The following is a 25457-nucleotide window of genomic DNA, read 5'->3' as shown; positions in this document are numbered from 1 at the left end:
TACATTTTTAAGGCTGTGAAGAAAGTCTGATTTTTAGTGATTTGGGTTTCTTCTTCACCATAAGGTAGCTTGACATACTGTTTGTATGCAATAGATGGTAAATGAAATTGTCTGTTGATGATGATTTCAAATTACATAGATTTTAATACTGGCTCTGTCACCCTACCTGTATGAGGTTAATTGAATCATCTAACCTCTAAGAGTCTCAGATAACTCATTTATAAATGGTATATATGGAAGAGAGAGAGAGGAGGATAGGGTTTGGACAGTTTCCCTAAAGAACCTCCCAACTACATATCCTATGATCTGATGGTGGTGAAAACGATGCTGCTGCTGCTGCTGCTGCTCATAGAGCACAAAACAAAAACCAGGAAACTATTACATTGGGTATTTGGAAACTGTGGATGTGTATAGTATTTTCTTTGCTTATTCAAGAAACCATTTTTCCCCCTCTCGTTTTGCCTTATATTCCAGTATTCTCTACACAAACCTCTTCTTCTAATGTGCTCACTTTCTCCTCCCTCACAAACTTTGTACTTTTATACCTGTGTTCCTGCCCAGTCAGTTCTTCCTTTTCCATCTCTCTCTTATTTTTTCCCTTGTTTTTTCAACTTTCAAGACTCCACTCATCCCTTAAACCCAACAAATTTCAGGAAGTATTTCTAGCCCAAAGCTCCCCATCCTCAGGCCTAATTAACACTTATTATCCATGTCACTCACTTGGAAATTCATTATATACTACTTTGTGCTATTTTTTCTCACAAAAATTATTTAATTCATAGTTGTTATTAATTTTTTAAAAAAATTGTTCTTTCCAAAGAGATTGTAAGTTTCTTAAGTGCAGGAACCCTGTCATATTTCTTTTTTTTATACAGCATCGCATACAGTATCTTATAAATAGTCAGTTTTTGATGAATATTAATTAATGGAATTATTGACTTTCTCATAATTTTGACATAGTTATATTTTATTTTCTGGATATAGGAAAGCAAAATGGAAGAGAAGAGTTATTGAAATATTCTACTTCCTTGCCTGGAAGTATTTGGTAATGTCTGCTTATTTTTATGTTCTATGGTAGGGGCAACATTATATGTGTCTTTAGCTGTGTGTACATATATGTGTTTACATGAGCATGTGAGTGCAGGTACGCAGGTGCGTAGGCATATTACCAACAATGCAAACCACATTCAAGTTGTGAAAGAAAAGTTGGCCTTATTCATTACCAGAGTAGACTTTCATCATAAATCTTGGAATTTCTCTTATGTCCCCGTTTATAATATTGAAAAGAAATTATTTCCTTCAGAAATAACCTAATTGTAATTTTTTGTATTGCCTTTTATTTTATACTCTAAACTACCCTATTCAATGCTAATTTTATGTTGACTTAACTTGTTTATTATTGTGATCAAATTAAAAATATCCTCTCTATGGCTTTTCCCCTAGAGACCTGGGTTCAAATACTGGTTAATTCCCCATGTTTGAATATCCACAGATCATTATGGTATGGCTTTGCTCAAGTAGCAAAGTCTGAGTTAAGAAAGGGTGGCTCTATTATATGCTCTCAATTCAGAAAACTGTATTCTATTATATCCCCCCTTTATTTCAATGGCCAATGGAATCACACACTAGGGAGTGGTATTACTTAATCAGTGGCTTATTGTCTATCAAAAGTGGTTTTAATGATATCCTCCTTTAAAAATGTGTTAGCAATGTACAGTAAGTATTTTTCGGAATTTTAACTACAGTTCATGCTTGGTTTCTCATTGTCAAGGGATTACTGAGTCATGACTACTGAAGCCTGTGGTAATGCCCCATTTTAAGAACACTGATTTATTCCGTCTTTTGCTGAGGGAAAGACATAGCCTTGGAGGCAGGGTACTTATCCTGGTCAGGGGGCTGGGAATGTCTGTAACTCTTTGTAACAACCCCTGATGGGTGATTGAAGAGTGGCACTGATGGGTTTTCAAGGGAGTCCTATTTAGTTGAACTTGCCTGAGGCTATCACTATAATTTTTAAAAAAATGAGGAAGGGTTAAAATGAGGGTAACGTAAGGTACAGCCCAGTAACCTTTATCTCCTTTGATCTTAGTTCAACTATCAAGGGGTAGGCAAACAGGAAAACAGTACTTTTGTTCAGCTGGCATCAAATAAAGCACTTCCCACCCCCATAGCATTTTTAATTCTATTACAGACTACCACACTCCCCATTTATTTGCTACACATTTTATTCCCCAGAGCTGGCTCTTTTACTATGCCAAAGGTTCAAAAAACAAATCCCAGTTGTTATTTTAATCTGTGTCCACCATTAAGAATTAGTGCAGAACAATTTTACTTTTTCCCAATTACAACTCCCAGGGGAAGTGTGTGATTACAGCAAAGACAACCTGCTCAATGTTTGGTATCTCCTTCATCAGAATGTATTGACCCTTTGAGGATAAAGATAGACTAACTCTTAGGATGTCATACATATATATCAGGATTTTAAAAAATCTGTACTTTTAAAAATGACTAGGTTTCCTTGAAGTAAGCCTATGGAGAAAAATCATGAAATCTTCTACTATGTCCCTGATTTTAAAGTATTCATCTATGCTAGGCAGTATATTCAACAAGAGTGTCCTACCCCCTAGGCAGAAAACTGTGATTACAACTATTAAAGCTGTAAAGTAGTTTATCTGTTTCTTAGAATAGAATTTTCAAATTAGACAAGTTCTCAGAGACTTGACCCAATAGCTTCACCCAAGGATTGCTAAGTATAACAAAACAATGTAAAACATGAATGAGTTCATCTCTACTATTTGAAGTGTATAACATTTTTTCGAATTATAACTACTGAAAGTTTGCTTTGTTAATGATGATAAACATTTTCAATCACATTACACACCTTGGCTAAATATACATACTTCAAGCAGGAAATGTTGGGACAATGGCATGAGAAGAAAAAAAATAGATCCCTTTGGGGGTCTATTTTTAAAATCTGTTTCTTTCTATATATTCATAAGCAAATGCATAGTTAAGGACAACAATAAAAGTCTATTTTAAGACCTCTGAAAAAATAGTATGATATAAATTTAGAATTGAAAGGAATATTAGAGGGTTCTATCACTCCTTTTATGTAAAAATGTATAAATACTGTACAATTATACAAGAATCTATAAATACTTTACATTTTACAATCTAACTTCCTTTGGGGATGCAGGGAATCATTACTTAACACCTTGGGGAAAATAAAGAGATAGTACTTTATCTGAATTTTCATAGAAAGAAATTAATGCTTCTAGGAATCTTCATATGTAGTTAGTCCTGAGAAGTAGGTTGGCAAGGGTTGGGAAGGGCTGCTGCTAGCAAGATTATACAGTAAGTCAAGTTCATTTTCTGCACCTGCCTACTTTCCTCTTTTGATAATTCATCCCATATTCCCAACCACTACCATTTTCAATATTGTGAGCCTTATAATGTACTTAGGTCACTATTTCTGAGGTCTTTTTTAGCCTCTCTCATTTAAAACGTGCCTATTTTCTCAATTTTGTTCCTTCCTTGCTCTATTTTAAAATTTGTCTCCTGTTCCTTCCTGGATCATATTTCTAACCTCTCTGAGCCCTTTCAGTCTTTATATGTACAAACTATCTGTGATTCAGTGTTAAAAGGAAGTATCTCTCTTTCTCTCTCTCTGTGTCTCTCTGTCTCTGTGTTTCTCTGTGTCTCTCTGTGTGTCTGTCTCTCTGTGTTTCTCTGTGTCTCTGTGTGTCTCTCTCTGTCTCTCCCTGTCTCTGCCTCTGTCTGTCTCTCTCTGTTTTTGTTTCTGTCTCTGTCTTTGCCTCTCTCTCTCTCTATTTGTCTCTGTTTCAGACTCTGCCTCTATCCCTTCTGGAGACAAGATTAGAAACTGTGGCAGGTAGTGAGGAGATTTATTTGAGGACAGATAAAAGTAGATGACTTTTCAATGACTACACAACTTTCTCTTTTAGAGACACTTTCAAGTCAGGTCCAAACTGAGGGACTCCATAAAGAATTTGTTTCCTCAAATTATAACCTTGTAAAGTGACAAAGAAAGTGCTAATTCGCTTTTTTAAGCCTTTTGGGAAAAAAGACAACAAATCCCAGTAAACCAGGTCCAAACAATGGTTTGATTTACTTATATTATTTAGATTAGCAATACACATCCTTTGAAGTCACCAAATTCCTTTGGTTGTAGTTTCATTTGTCCAAAGTATAGTCTTCTGATTATGTGTTCTATATTTTTTGGCATGAGAGTATGAAATTAATACTTGGACTTTGAAGGGTTAGGCTGTGTAAGCAACGAAGTCACAGATCTATGAATTAATTCATATTATTTGAGTCATGAATTATTTAAACACATGAGAAATCAAAATTACACACACAGGCATCTTTATATTATATAAATATTTTGTAGTATAAAGAAATGATAAAAATGCAATGTATATCATATTCATATCATAATACACATGACAGAAAGCAAAAAAATTCAATTCCACTTGTCAAATGTACTTTATTTATGTTTTTCAAGTGTTTGTTCTTCTAAACGCTAAATTTGAAGTTGCACATGGAAAAGATATCTGTCAAATGTTAAGACAAAGGAGCTCTCAGCTGTTTTTTCTTTTCAATTTGTCTTTTCAGTCTTAGCTATATTTAGTCAAATTGGAAAGTATCGGGTGATATGAAAAACAAACAAGGGTGGGAGGAGGAGGGAAAGTCTCTTCTCTCTTCAAAGTTCTCATGCTTAAGCACATAAACATGTAAACAATTATAGTAATCTCAAATAATTCTCTGCCAACTGGCACAGGAACATAAGTTTATTTCTTATTATCTATCAGAGAGAAAAAGAACACAATAAAAGCAAATGGATTTCTATTCCACCCCTGAATAACCTTGTGAACTCAGTTTTTATCCATTCAATATTTGAGATGAATTCCCTGAATGTTTTGTTTTTGAAGGGAATTTGTTGGTGTCAGTAAAATCAGTCTAGATGACTACTCATTGACAGGCAACCATATTTGAGCACTGAAAGTTCTTTTCTAATAAAAAAAAACCCCCTTGTTTATAGGCCTATCATGGTCAAAATTCCAACATTACTCCAGAATAATTAGTCATTTTAAGATTGTGATTTAAAGAGAATATTCCTTTGTTGTATAAGAGATGGTTATACCATATGAAGCAAACCCTATTAAAACCTATAAAATAAAGAAGGACATTTCCAATCTCTGCAACCAAACTTCTACAACTAACCCAGGTTTTTTGTGATTCTGAGGGTTACAATATGAGGACATGATACATGTGTGCCAGGCTATTTTTTTTTCTGTGTAAACTGGTGGTCATAAGTCCTTGTTGACTTGTAGCTAATAATTAAAAATCTACATGGTCAGATTTTTAAAATATTTATATTTTCCATTTAAAAAAAACCTCATTGGGGGCAGCTGGGTAGCTCAGTGGATTGAGAGTCAGGCTAGGGACGGGAGGTACTAGGTTAAAATCTGGCCTCAGCCACTTCACAGCTGTGTGACCCTGGGCAAGTCACTTGACCCCCATTGCCCACCCTTACCACTCTTCCACCAAGGAGCCAATACACAGAAGTTAAAGGTTTAAAAAAAATGTAAAAAAAAAAAAAGTTAAAAAAAAAAACCTCATTAACTACTTTGGATAAATGGAAAGTTCAAAACTCTGCATGATTCACCCATTTTAGATAAAAATAATAGCATCCACATTTGAATAACATGATAAAGTCAGACCAGTGGTCTTTTTTGGTTTTCTAGTATTTGGTTCTTATGGCAAAAATTCAAATTGTGTTCAAGAGCATGACTACCTATTCCCATGATCCTTTGTATAACAAAGATCCCATCATAGGTCATGAATAAAGAAGCATTCTAAACATCTAATCTAATTGACAAAGGATTTTCCATGTTGCTCACTGTTGTATACATATCATTCACCAAAAACAAAAAAAATTGTTATAACTATAATAATGATACCATAATAACAATCATAAAGTGTATCTCTTTAAGTCAGTCAAGTTGAGTTCTATTTGCAAAATATCAAATATAATTTCATGATTCAGTAAACAATATATAAATCTGCTATTATTGATTTGCATTTTCTTTTCAATACTACCAATTTCCATTTGCTCACTGCTGGTTATTTAAAGTATTCAAATACCATTATTGCCCTCAATTGTTATTCAAATAAAATTTATTTTTGCTGTCTTCTGCTATAACAAATAAAACTTCACTTCTACTTGCATTTCTGAAATAAAAATGTAAGTTATTACACCCAAAGATTTGAGCTTTTGTTTTAAATGAGGTTAAGTCCATGTCTGAAATGAGATTTTAATTTAATCAACTGCCAGAGAACAAAAAGGTTCATTTTGATTACTTCAAGCATCCAGAAAAGTTGTTCACTATTTCAAATTTTTTCTATTAAAAATTCATCTATGATAAAAAAGAGGGCAGGAAGGATCTGAGACAATTGTGGATAAATTCTATTAATAAATCATTTGAATACGTATTATAAATCCAAATTAGGTCAAAGATATGTTCACTTTCCTCCTTATGTCTAACAAGACTTTTTTAAAAAGTGGTTTTATGTGGTTTCAATGGATAAAAAGACCATAGTGTTGGAAGGAGCAAAAAAAAAAAATTTAAAAGGCCACTGGAGAGAAATAATTGTTTCATTTTTTGCCTTTGAATCTTCAATGCCCATTGCATAAGTAGGTGTTTAATAAGTGCTTGCTGATAGATCAGTGAAATATTCCACACACCACATAATTGATGCAAGCATGTAAAAAGATTAATGATGCAATAAGTTCTTTAAAATGCATAATGCCTAACATGCTCATGAAAGACATAAGTTAATCATATGACTATAAAATATTTTCAATGATTTAATGTATGTAAAACACTGAATTACAAAATGAATTGAAAGCAGAATCGTATGAGCCAGAATACATATATTAGAAACCAAGAGGAAAATCTACAAGGTTATCTAAAAACAACTGGGATTTCAACCAATAATATGTTAAAATTCTTTCATTTATAGAACTTTAGAGCTAGAAGGGCCCTCAGAGATATTCTTGTCCAATCTTCACTCTTTAAAAAAATTAGATAGCTAAGTACCCTAACGGTTTAAGACTATATAGCTAGTGAGGGGTAAGAACTAAGACTAGAAATGAGACCCCTGGATTGCTATTTTTTTCACAAATCAAAAATAAGATGAAAATATCAGAGGAGTGCTACATATATATATGTATACATATATTTACATATATGTATATATTAGCTATATACACATATGTGTATGTAATGTATACTCCTTCAATGTATTCATTTCTTTAAAGTGGAAAAACTAACTAGACTGTGAGAGACAGACAGACAGAAACATAGATAGATAGATAGATAGATAGATAGATAGATAGATGGATAGAATGAAATTTATATATGTATATATATATATGTATGTTGGTGTGTATGTATGTGTATTTAGATATATGAATATGCTCAATTTCTGTATAAGAAATTATAACAAAATCTCATGACACAAGACAATTCTTTCAGTTAAAAATAGCAATGCAACAGAAAAAAAAGCTAATAGATTATATTTTAGGCAGTATTTTCTTACTAATTATTATATTATCATTTATTTATCTAATTGAGTTATTTGAATTCTTAACTGGCATACAAAATTGGAATTGAATTGCCTAGCACAGATACCAGTAACAGATTGAGATACATTTATACTCTGGGAAGTCCCTTGTGTGTTTATGGGGCAAGAGTTGTTACAAAAAACTAAAAATCTCAATCCTTTTTCTTGGGGAGATTAAGGTCTTGTTGGAGAGATAGCACCAACATATGAAACAACGATGGAACTATTCCTACAGTCCCTAGCACCACGTAATCAGGTGCTTAAGTTATATAGTTAAGATGCTAAGTACTATAGGAGTTCTGAAAATTGAATAATCAATTTCACAGCAGCTACCTGAACCCAGCATGGCCATATTGACCCAAGCCTTTAGATCGTGATTTCACAACCAGTTTCTCTGCTCCAACACCACAAGCTCAATCTGTTTTTGGAGTCCCAAGAGATGCATGGGGACTTGGGAATCTGACACTGATTATTTTATCCTTTTGTCACCAAGTGTATTTTTCATCTGGGTCCTTAACTGTAATCAATAACCATCCTTTCAAAATTCATCATCATATATCTATAATGATATTTTTCTTTATACATATATATTCTAATAGCAATATATTAAAAACAGTGCAAGAAATATCTTTAAGTAGATATAATAGAAGGAAGATGGTGAAGTGAACAGAGAACTGACACTGAAGTTAAGAAGACCTGAGTACGAGTTCTTTTGCTGACACATATGGGCTACAAAAATTCATTTAAGCTCTAGGTATCCCAGGCAACTCTCATATGCACACATAGTCAAATAATACCTTCTCTAGAGGGAGAAAGGGAAACTGGGAGATACATGGGAAATTTAATGTGACAAATAAATACTCAAATTTAAACCAAAAAAAATAACAAAAACATAGTTGCTGGTTGGAAATACTGAAGATGAATTTCATCTGTTTTGAAATATTGTCCAGAGCCTGAGCTTCTAGGAAGCTAATAATTATCTGTCAGTAACATAGTAAACAGAGTACTGAATTGTTACCTAAGCATCCTTCAGTAGGTCACTTCACCTCTTTGAGAACTTGGCTTCCTCATTTGTAAAACTGAGGGATCATAGAAGTAGAGTTAGGAAACTCAATGCTTACCTAGAAGCGATCAAAATTGATGGCAGAAAAGATTGACTGGCTTGCCCAAAGTCACAGAAAAAGATATCAGGAATAAAACAGAAACTTAGGAATTCAGACAATAGAGTCAGTGATTGTTATTTTCACAGTATCATGCTGGAAACAATAAACATTGCGGTTCTTTCTGACTACACCATTCTGTAATTGTACTCATGACCAAGTCATCCTATGGATTCATAGATGTCTTTAAATATGGTAGTCAGGGTGGAAGTGAATAATATTTTCTGTGTCAGCTCCAATAATTGGCTCAATTATGACTGTTTCTCTCTAGGAAAAAAATGAGCACTATATTTCAGATAAGGATAAAAAACAGACCATATGTTACCATACAAGTAAAATAGGATATTAATTTAATTTACCTCCAGAGATTACGATGTTGTTCCTCCAATTGTGTCAGCAAATGCTCAATATATTTATTTGAATCCATGTATTCCTGTAGGAAGAAAAAAATGATGATTAGAATTCTATTATTTATTTAATCATCTATAAAATTGAATGTTTGGCTAGATAATCTCCAAGTTGCCCTTAAGCTCATATATTTATATAGATATTGATATCTATCTATCTCTATAAATGCATATATGTATGCATACATACATCTATACATCTATATACATCTATATATACATACATATATATATGTACATATCTATATCTATATCTATATCTATATATATGATATGCCTATAGGTAATAGGAATTTCTTTACTTACAATAAAATCCATCTGGAAGAAATCAGGTTCAGAACATTTTCTACCATATACTATAGTAAACATATACACATATTTATATGTACATACATAAAAATATAGATGATTTGTTGATTGATTCATTTGTTCAAGTAAATCTGTTCTGTGCAAAGTAATGCTAGATATAAAAAGAAACACAAAGATAATATAGTTTTCTATGTTCCTAGGATTTTACATTCTAGTAGGGAGAAGAGATAGGCAATAATATACAAAGTATAAAAACAATATAAAATAGATCATAAGTGCATATGGAAGTGCAAGCCATCATTTGGTGAAGTATTTTTTTCACTTCAGGATATTCTATTATTGAAAATTTAAGTCAGATTAAGAGGAGAGGGTAGAACTATGACAATAGTGAGGAAATTATTTGAGGATAGGTGAAACTATGAGGCTTTTCAATGATAATAAAATTCTCGTTTAGAGCCATCTCCATGTTTGACCTTTTCTGAGAGGCTCCATAGGGAATTGATTTTCTCAAACAAACTACGACCAGGTGAAGTGACCAGTGTTTATTTCCATAATTCTTTATGGAATTTTTGTTTGTGATATAACTTGCCCAATAAGGGTAATGTTTTGTGCTCATGTAAATGATAGTTTTCCTATACCATTTTTTGGGTATTTTAAATTAGTGAAAAATATTTTCTAATGCAAATCATTTCCACTAATTCCTAAAAATACATATGAAAAGTTTTGTACTTTAGGGGATTTCTTCAATTGTGGTGCAACTATAGTTGCATTAATTTATATTATTACTGGCTGAATATTAACATAAAAATTTCATGAAATAGGTAACAAAATTTCCTTACATTATAAAATCAGTCTGGAAGAAATTAAGTTCAGATCGATGTTTCCTACCATATGCTACAATAAACTCAAAATGAATACATGGCCTTAATATTAAAAGTCATAAAACTATTAAGAGAGATCAGACCAAGTACATTTCTAAGATAAGTATAGGAATTAAAAAACAAACAAAAGACAGAAACAATGACAAAAGATTTTTTAGAAAGGTAACTTTGATTACATGTAATCAGAAAGCTTCTACATGAGCAAAATTTTGCAATTAAATAAGGGAAATGAAAGTGTTAAAGGAAATATTAATATCAGACATCTCTCATAAAATATAGACAACCTACATGTGTGTATACATGTGTGTATATATAAAACCAAAGGTGATTATCCAGTTGATAAGTGATCAAAAGGTATGAAAAACTGTCAAAAAACATCATATCTGTCATCTTATCACCATGTTAAAGGATGCTTCATATCATTAATAATCAAAGAATTGTGAATCAAAATAATCCCAAGGAAATTGGCAAAGAAGAAAATAGTCCAGTTAGGTTGCAAAAGGATTGGCTTATCAATAAAGAATGCTCTTGTGTGTTCTGGAAAGAAATGTATAATTATGTGAAGAAAGAAACTAAATGTCTATATCCTTTGACTCAGATTCTACTGCTATGCATATACTGCAAAAAAGTCAGTGAAAAAAAAATCAAAGCTCCATATAAACAAATATATTTATAACTGTATTTTTTGGGAAAGAAAGTACAGATAGATCAACTTAAGAATTATCAAACAAATTGTTTTATGAGATGTAATAAAACATTAGTATCCCATAAAAATTATGAATAGCTTGAAAAAAAAGAAAAATCGAAAGTCTTGTATAAATGTATTCAAAATGAAATAACCACAACCAAAAGGATTCCCTCCCTTCCTTCCCCAACCTTTCCTATTTCTCCTCTTTTTCTCTTTCCCTCTGCATATATGTATATATGTTTATATGTACACATATACACATGCTACAAGGATGTCAATGGAAAGAACTACAAACCAATTAATACTGAATGATATGACATTAAAATGAGCAAGTTTGATCTCAAAGAATAGATATGAGAATGCACTTCCCTGCTTTTTTTTTAGATATGGGAAGAGGGCAAGTCTATGATTGTGGAACATTAGAAGTAATGAAATATTTTGGATATATTGGTTAACTTTACTGAAGTGTTTTCCCATCTCTTTTTTTTATTCTTAGTTTTAAAGGGCACTTCCTTAGAAGGATCAGGGGGAGGATATATTGGAAAATGAAAGTGATATAAAATATATATTAATACAATTTATTTTAAAAGAATTAATTTTCTTTTGACTTTTGAGATCTAGTGTGTCACTCACTACGTTTTTTTCAATACAACTGCTTTAGCTAGAACAGAATACAATTATGTCATTGTGTCCATGAAAGCTATTGTGATATTTCATGGGAATTTGAAAAAATTAAAAAGATAGTCCTAGTAGCCATTGATTTTTTCCTTTCTGAAATATTGATTTCTTATGCTTGAATACTGTAGATTATCTATTTCTGCAACACTAATGTGCACTCTAATAAAAAAAAATAGTAGAAAGTAGCCTGGCATCAAGAAAAAAATACTGTTTTAGAGATTTAAAACTTCTGATATCGATTAGCCATTTAACCTTGTGCAAATTTAAGAAACTCATTGACACTTAGTTTTTTCATCTACAAAAGATTTTCAATTTTTTTAATTCTAAAATTCTATGATTTACTTATTCAGCAAAAATTTTGTTTTAAGAACTTAATATGTATGTTGCTCAACTAAGTGCTAAGATAATTATATGATCTAATTCCACAGGGCTTAAGGTCAAGGCCTTAGGACTGTCATTCTGACATTAGGGCAGAGAATCTCAGGATCTTGGAAAAAGAATCCTGAGCAGAAAAGGATCATAGAACAATCTAATCCCAAAGAAGAGATTTCAAAGACAGCCTGGGGAGCAAAAGAAGGTCATGAAGCTGTCACATTGAACCAGCAACAGGACACCAGAGGAGACCAGCTAGCAGCACACAAGGCCACAGAATACCTTACAGAAGTATGCAAACAAAGTTCCAGGCTGGAATGAATAAAAAAAAAAGGTTTGCGAATGTGTGCTGGGGCGGTGGGGTGGAGGGGGGATGATGTGCCTAAGACAAATCCAGAAAAGGGAAATATTTCCAAAAGTCTTTCAGAAAACAACCTCAAAGGTGTACAAGATCAACTAGAATTTCTAGAAGAAATGAAGCAAGATCGTTTTTTTAAAGACTGAAAATGATAGAAATAAAATGAGAGCATTAGAGTGAATTAGCAAAGAAATGAAAGCATTAGATGAGAAATTTGGAAGTTAAATTTATATTGCAACAAAAAATTTCTAAAACTTTATCTAAGCAACAAATTACCTGAAAATTAGAATAGATCAAACAGAAGTTAATGACTCAATTAAACTACATGACATTGAAAAATAGAAGAAAATGTAATGTATCTTATAAATGTTAGATACACAATATGCATTTGTATATATAATATTTATATGTAAACACATATATTTATATCTATCTATCTATCTATCTATCTATCTATCTATCTATCTAACCTGGAAATCAGACCAAGGAGATATAATTTAAGTCTCATTACTAACTAAAAGTTTTATCTTATTACATACTGAAAGTCATTACTAACTGAAAGGCTTCTCAATATCATATCACAAGAAATCATGAAAGAAAACTGCCTACGCATGTTAGAATAAAAAAGTAAAGTGAATAGAGATAGAATTCATTGATCACATCTTGAAAGAAATCCTAAAAAAAATTTCAGGAGTATCATAGTCCAAAGAGTAGGTGGATTCTTCCTTAGTATAAAACATTGTCTACTCCTTATCTATTGCTAGATCCTGAAAGATCACTTTACTTCATAATTCTTTTAATCAAACTATACTAAATGCTATTTGAGGTTCTTTCTAGGTTTAACTTCCTTGATGATTCAAAATATTTTATAATCCCAGCTTTACATATCTTTGCAGTATTATAAAATATGGATGTAGGTTATAAATGACTAAATAAGAATTTAAAAAGCCCATGAAAATGAGACCACAGAGATGATTCAATTCAATTGTTTAATTGCATAGATGAAAAAACAAAGGCCCAATGAAATGATTTGCTTAAGGTAAAACAGATAGTTAGTGGCCAAATCCATTTATGGTTCCCAGATCTCAAATCAATGCTTTTGCCACTGTCCTAGAAGGATTCATTTTATAAAATTTTTTTCATTCAACTAGTGTTAAAGAACTTGACTATAATTGGATTACTATGGCTACAATCCTGTTATATAATTGACTCCCAAGAAATTCATTTTATTATATTGAAATTTGTCACATAGACATTATATGATTAAGCAAAGTGTAGAAATATTTTCTTAGAGGTTTTTTTTTTATTTTGTAATGATATTTATCAAAAGAGAATCGAGTAGCACTGATACATGAGTTATAGGGAATCTTGAATGTATACTTTTGAATCATTTCTGTATTTTCTAACCACACAATTAGGAGTTATACCTGAAAATACCTAAACACTCCAATATTTGTAGTTTAACCTGCTTGGAAGGATTTGCCTTTATAGGTAGGTTGAATCAAGTAAACTGGAATATAAAACTTCTTATCTTCTCTCTTCTCCCAGCCCAAGTAAATCACCAAATAAAAAGTGCATTGTCTCTTCTTCCTGGGAATTTACAAGGCTGATTGAAGGTTATAAGTATTTTAACATTAAAGTTTCTGGATATTAGAGAAGGACTGTAATGCAGAAGTGAAGGATAATGATTTTCAACCTTTTGAGACTATATGTAAGCTTCTATGCAATTCTCTTATGTTCTGAGAATGTATGAAAATTAAAACACTATGTCCAGAAAACCAATACTGTAATTAAAATGCTCAGACATATATTATTCTGAAAAAAATATCTGTAGCAACCATTGATAATATTTTTGAAAACAAGGTAGAAATTTTTGTTTTGATCTTCAATAATCAAATTTTTCCTTTCTAAATCAGATTTTTTGACAACTAGGTCAATTTCTTAGGTCAAATATTATAGTAATATTTCTTTCATCAATGCACATCACAATACCTTTAGAACCTGTGAGTTATTCTAGCTAGAAAAAAATGCTCATCAGTTAGCCAGCTTTCTTGTGATAAGCCTTTCTAAACTTAGTAGAGTTTTCATTTTGCCATTTTATTCGCAGTATCTGCCACAGAATCTTACATGCAAATACATAGAATCTTAGGATCACAGGCCTTAAAGGCTGCCTAATTTAATGCTTCCTTTTTTTCAGGGAGGAACCTTAGACATAGAAGGTTGAAGAACTTGCCCAAGGTCACACAGGCAGGTAGTGGTAGAGACGAGTTTCAAACACAGAGTCCATAACTTTAAATCCAGCATTCTCTCTAATCCTCTCTGATTGTTATTGTTTAGTCAGTTTTCAGTTGTGTCTGACTTTTTGTGACCCCATTGGGAATTTTTTTGACAAAGATCCTGGAGAGGTTTGCTGTTTTCTTTTCCAGCTCATTTTATAGATGTGGAAACTGAGGCAGACAGGGTTAAGTGACTTACCCAGGGTCACACAGCTAGGAAGTGTCTGAAGCCACATCTGAACTCATATAGATGAGTCTTCCTGACTACAACACAATCCACTGTGCCACTTCGCTGCCTCTACTGCTCTCTGTTGTCTCCCTAGCAAATACTTGGTGGATTCTGTTAAAGTAACTAAACCATCCCTCAGAGGACAAATATTTTCTGTCACTGAACTAGTACTTTGAGAACATTCTAACTTGGCAGGACTTCTGCTGCCACAGACTTCAAGAACTTAAGGTTATCTCAATACCACTAAGTGGCATTGGGTTGGGGAAAATATGAAACAGATATCTAACACACATACATTTTACTGCCTCTTAGAAATCCTATCTGTAATGGCCGGGTAGGTAGAACGGAATGAATTGGACCTCTAGTCAGGAAGATCTGAGTTTAAAATCAACCCCCAGACACTTACTGTGTGATGGGTGTCATTAAATTCTGTTTTCCTCAGATTCCTCAAAATTTCCTCAACTGTAAAATAGGGTTCATAATAGTCCCTATCTTGCAGGACTGTTGCAAAGATCAAATAATATATTTGTAAAGTACCCAGCAACAGTAGGTGCTTATAAATGTTTATCCTTTTCCCATACTAATAATACATGGGCATTTATGGAATACTTTAAAATTTGCAAGGCATTTGACTGGGTTTTCCCATTTGAGCTTTACAACAACTCTATCAGGTAGGTAAAATGGGTATTATTATCTTCATTTCACAAATGAGGAGATTAAAAGACAAAGTAATTTGTCTAGGGTCATGCAGTTAGTTAATGTCTAAGCATGGATTTCTGACTCAAGTCCAATACTCTATTCTCTTCACCATGATGCCTCTTACTCCCAGTTGTGGTTGGTTTTAGTGTCCATGCTGGCCTCCATTAACCAGAGCCTGGTTTTTCCAATATATTGACGGTGGGGATCTCTGGAATTCTGCTCTGGTGGTTAATGTGAACACCCACCCGTGATCACACTTATACAGCAAATGTACGAGTATAATTTGTCTTAAATGAATTTTACTAAGGTACAGCATTAAAAAGACATCTGTTCCTATGCTAAAACTTATGCAAATTGGAATCATTTTGGAAATATATTTTAGGAAATGTGCTATTCCCTTAGCTTAATGCATACCTTTCAAGATGATTAGCATAAAACACTTAACGCGATTAAAGGTTTATAGATATTCTGAACCTTGCATGCTGCAGTATAAACCTACTTAAAGTGCTTTTCCTATTGTCTGAAACAAGTCAGTTTGAAGAATAATGGCAGAGCAATAAATGTCCAAATGCCCATTGCTTGTACTGTCTGATGTGTTTTCTGATAGAAATAGAGGGTTAAAGCAAGACTGCATTGGCAGAGCTTGAAATATAATAAATAATTACAATATAGCTCACAGAATCCCCAAAGATAATCTCCATATTGTTAATCATGGTAATTTATGGTAGAGCTTGTGAAGTTCTGTCAACAAGTCTGTCATCACTAATGCAGGGTCCCCAATTCACCTCTGGGCCATGAAACACCACTACCAGGGCCAGCTGTTCAACTCAACTAGAATATTATGCTGGAATTTCTATAATCAGGAAAGACAAAAGACCCTAACATATGTTTTTGCCCTCAGAAATTATTTTGTCATACTAATGAAAAGGTATGTTTTTGCTAGAAAATGTCTCTGTTTTTCTCCGTCCCTATTTATGTCTTTCTGCATCTGTCTATAATCCTGTCTCTCTCCAACTCTGCCCTCTGCCTGTCTACACACACACACACACATACACACACACACACACACACACATAAATTCATTGGAAAAGATACTGATGTTGGAAAAGATGAAGGCAAAAGACAAGGGGACAGCAGAGCATAAGATGGATAGATAGCTTCATGGAAGCAACAGACATGAGCTTGGAAAGACTGGGAGACATGCTATAATTCAAAGGGTCACAAAGACTTGGACATGACCAAGCAGCAATAAATATATATGTATACAAATACATACAGGAATACTTATATATAAGTATATGTATCTGCCGATATATTTATTATCATGAAAATTCTAGAAATGAGGAGTTGATAAGTAGGAAATTGTTACACAATGGACATCTAGGTATAATCTTGTTAGTAACACTATTTGGGGGAGGGGGAATATTAAATCATTACAAAGAAAATTTAGTTAATTGTTCATGTGTTCAATTGTCTGTTATAGAACTGGAATCTAGACACATTAGAATCTTTCATTAACATTCACCTAACTCACTTGAACAACTCCTATCTCAATATATTTAATGTAGTCATGTGCAGAGATGCAAGAGACCAGAATGGTGGGGTAAAACTTCCAAGAAAGCCTTTTAACCTTATAGGATATAAGTATAAAAATTTCCAGTGGTTGAGGAGCTGTAAAAAGATGGGCATATTAAATCACTGTTGGTGGAGTCAATATATAGTTTATTTATGTTTTAGCAAAGCATTTAATACAGACTTTTTCTGAGGGGTTGAATAGGGAGATGCAGATGGCATGATAAAATAATTAAGTACCTTCCAACTCTGTAACCCTGAGAATCTGTGGTTTTGAATTCAACAGCGCGAGTTAATGCCACCTCTTCCATTCAGTGATTCACCCAAATAAGATGTGATTCTCTCCTGCCTAATCTCTCTCTATTCGACCCCATTCATGTTTTGAAAATAACATACCTATTTATATTATGTTCTCATTATTAGTTCATGTGACTATTCCTCCTATTAAATTATAAACTCACTGTAATTAAGGACTATGTCATTTCCCATCTTTGTATTTCTTGTATCCTGAATATATCATTTGGCCAATAGTCAATGCCATCCCAGAGTGTCAAGGTCCTATTTTGTACTCCCTTCACAGAGCCTTGAAGATATCTGGTCATCTGCATACCATAAGGAGGCACTGAAACAAATATTTAGAAAAGTAAAACCAAAGTGCCTTTAGTATTGGGTAAATTGGTCAAGGTTGAGTGGGAGATGGGTTAGGAAAGGCAGATTTTTTTTTCCACTGGCAAATCAGAGCTGAAGAATGACGAAGTGCAAAGTGATCTCATTGGTGAATTTTTAAAATGAAGTCTCATAGTGTTTTAGCAATATAGTTTCCCCCCATATCTCTGAATGTCCTTCTATGCATTGGCATTTATTCATACATTGTTATTCTCCTCATTTATTCAAATCCTGAAATAAATTAAATATATTTTATATAACTCATGATGTATACTATCATTAAAATTGAATTTAATAGCTCAATATTTGAACTAAAGAGTTATTCATATCCACAAGTGGCAGAGGAGTGATTACATAATATATATCACATGATAAGTGCATTATGCATAGTCATATTATTAAATAAAAGCTATATTTTCCAAAAAAAAAAAACCTTCCCTCCTGCACCAAGCTCAGTACAAACATGTATATTAAAAATGAAAACATCTAATGCTAAATGGACATAGGTGTGATAATTTTATATGTTATATCTGGGAAAACAGTAAATTTAGGTCATTCATTTCATGTGCTGGTAAAAACCAATGTGGTGAGAATTGAAAGACATATCCTGCTACCCACACATATTTCTCCTATCCCAGGATTACCTTTCATGAGATTCTAACATTCATACATTGGGGGTGGCGGGAACCGTCAGCATTAAGCCTTGTCTTCTTCAGGATTCCTCTTTAAAGTATAAATCCTCATGAGATTCCTGAAGCAATTCAGTAACACTTTAGCACAAATGAGTTTCTCAAAAGTTTTCTGCAATGAATGACCAGAATGGCAGGTAGGGAAGAAAGCCCAGAAAAAAAGGATAAACGGGTGCCTAAAGGAGTGACACCCAAGCAGGGGTGACATATACATGCTTTGCCTAATTGACAATTTTGCCCAGGGCTGACCCATTAATATTGAATGAGTTTCATTGCATGTATGGGCACTACTTGAGTAGCACACCTACCATAAAGAGAACCACATTCATAGGGACTAAGAAGGCAATTTGGAGTAATAGAAAAAGTAGTAAGTCAGGAATTGTGAAATCTGGGCCTCAACCTTAGGCTGGCTACTAATTATTTGCCTGAACTTGTGCTAAACATTTCATTTCTTCAAATTACTCAACATGTAAAATACTAAAGAGTAGGGATTAAATGGAACCTAAGATAATTCAGGGAGGGAAAAAAGTTCTGGATTTGAAGTTAGAGGACTTTTTTCAATTCTAGCTCTGCTGCTTATGACATGTGTGGCATTGGACCACGTTAGTTATGGTTATTATCAAACCTCTGTGGGCCTTAGTTTTTTCATCTGTAATAATAACAATAATATTTACCTATTTGTAATAGTATTTTAGTTTCTTTATCTGCTATAATAATTATTATTATAACATACCTAGGAAATGCATAGCTTTTTAGGGTTTGAAAAGTGTTTTAAAAATATTATCTTACTTGATCCTCTCCAAAGTCTTTGGATGTAGGAGCTAATATTCTCCTACTTTCTCAGAAAAGGAAATGAAAACTAAATGAGGCTAAGTGACTTGCCCACCACCACATAGCTAAAAGTCTGAGGATGGACTTCCATGTGGATTTTCTTCACTCTAGGTCTAGCACTATCCATTGTGTCACTTAGTTGCCTCAATAAGGATTTTAGAAAATTCTTGAATGGCTCTTTTTGGGCCTTAGTTTCCTCAATTGTAAAATGAAGAAATTGAACTAGATGGTCACTGTGGCCCTATCCAGCTCTCAAACTAAATGTAATTCTTTTAGATAGTAATACCTTGAACCTAGAAACAGCTAAGTGGAGCAGTAGAAGACCCGAGCTCAAATTCAATCTCAAATACTGCCTCCTTTGATAGGAAATATGTCTTTTCTCACCTACTTGAAGTAAGCATGTTCATTTCTTTTAGACTGTTCTAAATGTTAGTCCCTTCTCCTGTTGGGATTGATAGCAGACTTTCAAGTAACTTCCAACATTGGTTCTAGGCTCTCAGGCTTAGTAGAGGAAACATAATATTTCTTTTTCACAATGATGCTGAAAATATCTGAAGAAAGTTCTGATATTCACTCCCAATTAATTTCTTCTCAGCAAAAACATTCTCAGGTCCTTTAATCAAACCTAGCATCTAATCTCCACAGATTGTTAATGTCACAATAGATATTATTAAACATCCTTTCTGAATTGTGGTGAGTAGAACAGAATATTAAACTTTAAATGTGATCTAAAATTCCTTAGTTTAGACATTATGCTTCTATTAATGCATCCTCATGTTTCCTTTACTCCCTATTGATTGCCCCAGCTTAGTGATGAATAATATGGTGTGTGCTCTTCATTGGAAACCCCTTGTCTTTTCTACTTGGTTTTCAGAGAACAAGGTTAAAAACAGGAAACAATTGCAGAAAGAGAGCAGATTGTCATGCTGGCCTGAGGGACTAAGAATAAAGTTGTGAACCATTGAACCAAGCCAATAACTTTTCTCTGGAGGACCTGAGCAAGCTCTTCCAGAATAAATGTCTTTCAGTCAGTTAGTGCCCTTAAAATTTTATTTTTTAATTTTTTCTGCAAATTTATCCCTCAATAAAAAGCCTTCTCTAAGGAAGATGGCCATCTCCAACTATGTTAGAGCATGATATACTTACATGACTATAAGCCCTGCTTATTCTTATTTTTTCGAGTCTGAAAGCATTAGGGAAATTAAAGTTATGAACATATACTCTTAGACTAAATGACTCAACTATGCACAGAAAAATAAATTATTATAAAGAATGACGGTCCTTCAAGAATATGTTATTACCTTTCTCAGGGGTTTATACTTAACATTAGGTCACAGTTATGTTTGCTTTTTGATCATAAAACATTATATGAAAATTCCTCACTTGATTCCTTAAATAGTTCACTTTTATGGGACTGAGTGTTATTTTTTATTACATACTAAGCCTTTTCAGACTTTTTTCAGTGAATCAAAATGCTCATTCTGACCAATTGCCATTATAATAAATAGACAGTAAAGAATAGAAATAAGAATTTTAGTGTCTGGGTCAAATTTGAAATTCACATTTAATCAAAATTCTATTTCTGATATGCCTGAGGCCATGATGTAGAACATGAGGTTTTGTTGCAACATCAAGAACTAAAATAGGTATACTTTGTGAAAGAAAAAAATACTGGAAAAAGTGGGTGCTCCTTAATTGTCAAATGGTTGAACAAATGAGTATGAATGTAATAGAATACTGTTGTTCATCCTTTGTCTTCCATGAGGACCGATAACATCAAGAAGGTGATGTCCTGACTTATGCATGAGCTATCTAAGAGAACTTTTCAATTTCATGATAAAGTCAGAATTGAGATAGGCTGATAGATGGATGGGACTTGAGAAAGCAGAGATAAGGGAGTCACATATTTCTAGGTGTTTAACTGTGAAAGGTATAAAAGATACAGCATGATAGTTTAAGTTGGTGGTAAGAGACCTGTGAATCTTTATAGTCTCAAAGGAAATAGCTAGTATATGAAAAGAATTTGAAGATGCAGTAGGGTGGCTGAAGGAATAAGTTTCCAGGGCAGATGACTTAAGGGAAGGCATAGAAGAGCTACTTTTTCTTTTTCTTTTTTTTTTTTTAGACCCTTAACTTCTGTGTATTGGTTCCTTGGTGGAAGAGTGGCAAGGGTGGGCAATGGGGATCAAGTGACTTTCCCAGGGTCACACAGCTGAGAAGTGTCTGAGGCCAGATTTGAACCTAGGACCTCCCGTCTCTAGACCTGACTCTCACTCCACTGAGCTACCCAGCTGCCCCCAAGAGCTACTTTTTCAATGATGATTAGAACAAAGGTAGAAAAGGTAGAGAATGATACAGAGGGCCTTTGAAATAAACAAGAGGAAAAGCAGGATGCAAAAAGAGATATCTGTTTTCTTAGTAAGGTCAGAAGTATGATTTGAGAAGGTGTGGTATAGGGATATGAAGTACTGAAACCATGCAAGAGAGCAGCCACTGTGAGGAATGTGATTGCCTATCAATGAGGGAGAATAAAGAGATTCTTTTTCTGTGCAGTAATGAGACCTTGGGTAGGAGGCATTGTCTGGCGTTATGACTAGTTTTTGTCCCAGCTCAGTGTTGTGTGTTGTGTGTGTTGTATGTGATATCTATTGGGATCCCTTAATTTTTTCTACTTGGTTTCAGGGAATAAAGTTAAAAATAAGAAGCAATATCAGGAAGAAAGAGCTGATTGCTATATTGCGCAGAGGAACTAAGAATAAAGTTGTGAACCACTGCAATTTTATGACTAGATATATCACATAACTTCTGTTGGTCTCCATTTCTTTATTTGCAAATTAGAAAAAAAAGGTGGATCCTCCTGTTCCACTAGGTTGTAATAAAAATAAAAAATACATAATAAACACTTTGCAAATCCTAAAATATCTATAAATATTAATTATTCTTGATGTTTTTCAGGAGTATTATAAAGGGAGTTCCTGTTAAGTTACAGGTTGGTCTAAATAACATCTGAGGTTTTTAGTCTAAGATTCTGATATTCCTTTATGAAATAAGACAAGGACTAGGATGGCCTAGATCTTCCTCAGAGGAATTCCTTCTATATGGCCAATTTTGCTAGCACTACATCATGAAGAACAAAACTACAGAGCTTGAAAGATTCACTTCTTTACATATACATTGTCTTTCTTCTTTGGGTCCCAGAAACCTTGAGATTGAACTAATGGGCTCTGGAATGAATCAGTCTCTTAGCTGAGCAACTAGATTGGAATTCACTATCATTCTGCTATAAACTAAAGAACTTGTCAATTATAGAGTAGATGCTAGAACAGATAGATATAAGTGGAGGGATGGGGAAGAAAAAAGAGTTTTGGAGAAAAGTGTTGTTGAGGAAATTGGATAAGAGAAAATATGAAATTAGTGGCAATATTTTAATGAATATTAAGGAAAGTGCCTAAAAGCCAACAATATTTCTAATCTAATCTCTGAATCCTGAAAAATGTGAAGAGAATACCCTATGATGTTTCCCAAATGTCAGTGGCAAAGAATTATTTTACCACTCCATTTGATTAAAATCCCTTTTTGTTGGTAACAATGTAGTTTATAAGGCCTCAAGTAAATAACTTGCCTTCTTGTTTGAACAATAATTAGATACAATTTTCTCTGATGGGGAGAAATGTTCTTTATGGTAGGAGAGGATCTCTAGAAGGATATAAAAAATTAAACATAAATTAATCATAAATTGGCAAGCGGTTATAGAATGTCTTGAAATCTCCCTTTGGTTAATTTGAAATGGAGTGGTTCATTGCATGGCCTCTTAATATTGAGAATGACCTCCTATCTGGAGATCCCATATCCATGCCAATTAATATATTGACAAAGAAACAACAATGTAAAATGAAGACACTTATCTGTTCCCATGACTGGACTCAATTCTCTGTATGGAGATTGTGACCACACATGGGTCAAAATGGTTCCTATAGTACCAAGTGGATAATCATTTCCTAAGAGCAGAATCTTTTAATGTTTCATTAAGAGAACACATGGAAGTTATTTATCTTTATGGTTTCTTTTACTTCCCCCTCTATTCTATTTAAATTAATATAATTGTTTGGGCACATATACATTTGCATTGAATAGCAGTTTTAAAAACATCATATTTACCCTTTCCTTTAGGAGAAATGGAACATTATTGGCATTGCCTTTCTGTTCCCTTTGAAAAACACAACTTTAATTAAAATAATACAAAACCAGCTGTTTGCCCTGCTGGGAGGAAGACATTAATACCAAACGTAGGTGCCATTTTTAATCATCCTGTCTGTGAAACTCATGGCAAATATACCCCCACCATGTGCACCTGTGCTGCCATTCTTTTTAATTATATCCTCTTGGAGCATAAGTGGCTGTTCAGGCCATAGGAAGAGGACCAATTAGAACTGGATTGACACTTCTGCTGATTGAATCACTTCATACTGAGACTGTTTCACAAATGACAGAGCCTGATTTCTCTGTTTTAGTTAGCCACCCCAACAGTAAGGAAACAAAATAGGCCAGAGAAAAGAATATTGGCTCCGGAGTTAGAGAGGAACTAGACTCAAATTTCACTTTTGATATTGAATACTTCCTGAAGGAAGATAGATAGGCTTGGTTTCCACATACGAAAAATGAGAGGATCAATGTCTCCTGAGGTCTCTTAGATTTAGAACTATAGCCCTATGATCTCTAAGGTCTATTTCAGGTCCAAAACTGTGTGATCAGATGGAAAATGCAAGTAACTCTCATTTAAAGATGGATTGTGTTCTAAACATTCACTCTTAACCTTGTTGTTTGTAATTCAATCTCCTTTTCCTACATGAAAGATTGATATACTTGGTAGTTGGACTCCTAGGAGAGTGCACAGATACCATTTAATTCATTTTTAAGGACATGAAATAGAGAAGTGTTTCTTTTACCTTTTTTGTAAACCCTAGAATTAACCCTCCCATTTCTTTGACTAGGTATTTTTCTCCTTTCTAAGAAAACCATAATCTAACCCATCACATTTTTTTATATTTTTCTGAAGATTTTTTTCAATTTTAATAGTTGTTAACAAAAGGGAAAAGGTAGCATCCTTTATTTTTCTTTTATTTCTATCTGCAAACTCAGATGTCAACCTCTCTATTCTCCTTTAGATTACAAAGGCAAAACCAAAATATATGTAAGGGGAAATGATGAGGTTTGCTTTCTACACAAAAGACCAAAATGAGATTCAGCAGCATCCAGCCCAAGGTTTCTTGGTTTTTCAGTCCTTAGTGCTGGGAAATCTGAGTTAGTAGATACAATAGGGACTCCAGAGAATCAAGGAGATGGGACTGAGAACACTAGTATTCCCATTTAAAGCAGCCTATGGGGAAGGAAGCAGAAGAAGCTGAGAAAAGGAAAGAAGGATCAGATGTGAGGATTTAATGTCCTCCTCCTTCTCTCCTTCTTTTCATAGACACCATCAGTCAAGCTACCACCAATCAAAATTTGACTCATTCTTTGGGACAATGTAAAATGTGGGGCCATTAATAGGAAAAAAGGGACTCAGGGAATAGAAGAGATAATGGATATAGCTGGCAGAAAAGGAAAAAAGAGTGTATGTGGGTGGAGGAAATCCCAGTGGTGCAGAGAAAGAGACTAGGGGAAGTTTCTAGGGCTATTGTCCCATCTAGGTGGCCACTGCAGTGTAAAGACAGAATGTCAACCAGTTATAAGTAAGGTGGGAGGTTGCTTGCAATTTAATATCTTAATATATATGTGTCATGAAAAATGACGGTACCTAAGCAAGATAAAATTTTCACACCAATTAAGAAAGACAATTTACTGCCATAAGGATCTTAGTCAAAAAGAACATATGATAAATTATGCAAACATTTTGTGAATTTCCTTCCAGTATGCAAATTTTATGTAATTAGCTAGCATGTTTTTCATGCAAAATTAAATTTGCTATAATAATGAATCACAATCAAGAATAAGA

The 25457-nt window shown here is 33.5% G+C and overlaps 1 protein-coding gene across 1 annotated transcript in view; it reads right to left on the bottom strand.

Moving 5' to 3' along the window:
• The window catches only part of NCKAP5 (NCK associated protein 5), a 926355-nt gene that overhangs the window by 671692 nt on the left and 229206 nt on the right, over positions 1-25457 (bottom strand). The window contains exon 2 of the mRNA XM_044669911.1: positions 9170-9243. Coding sequence (XP_044525846.1) covers positions 9170-9243 — 74 coding nt within the window. The remainder of the gene's footprint in view (positions 1-9169; positions 9244-25457) is intronic.

Source organism: Gracilinanus agilis, chromosome 3, assembly GCF_016433145.1.
Source record: "Gracilinanus agilis isolate LMUSP501 chromosome 3, AgileGrace, whole genome shotgun sequence".
NCBI lineage: Eukaryota > Metazoa > Chordata > Mammalia > Didelphimorphia > Didelphidae > Gracilinanus > Gracilinanus agilis.
The sequence above is the reverse complement of the archived record's forward strand: the minus strand, read 5'-3'. Positions and strand labels throughout refer to the sequence as shown.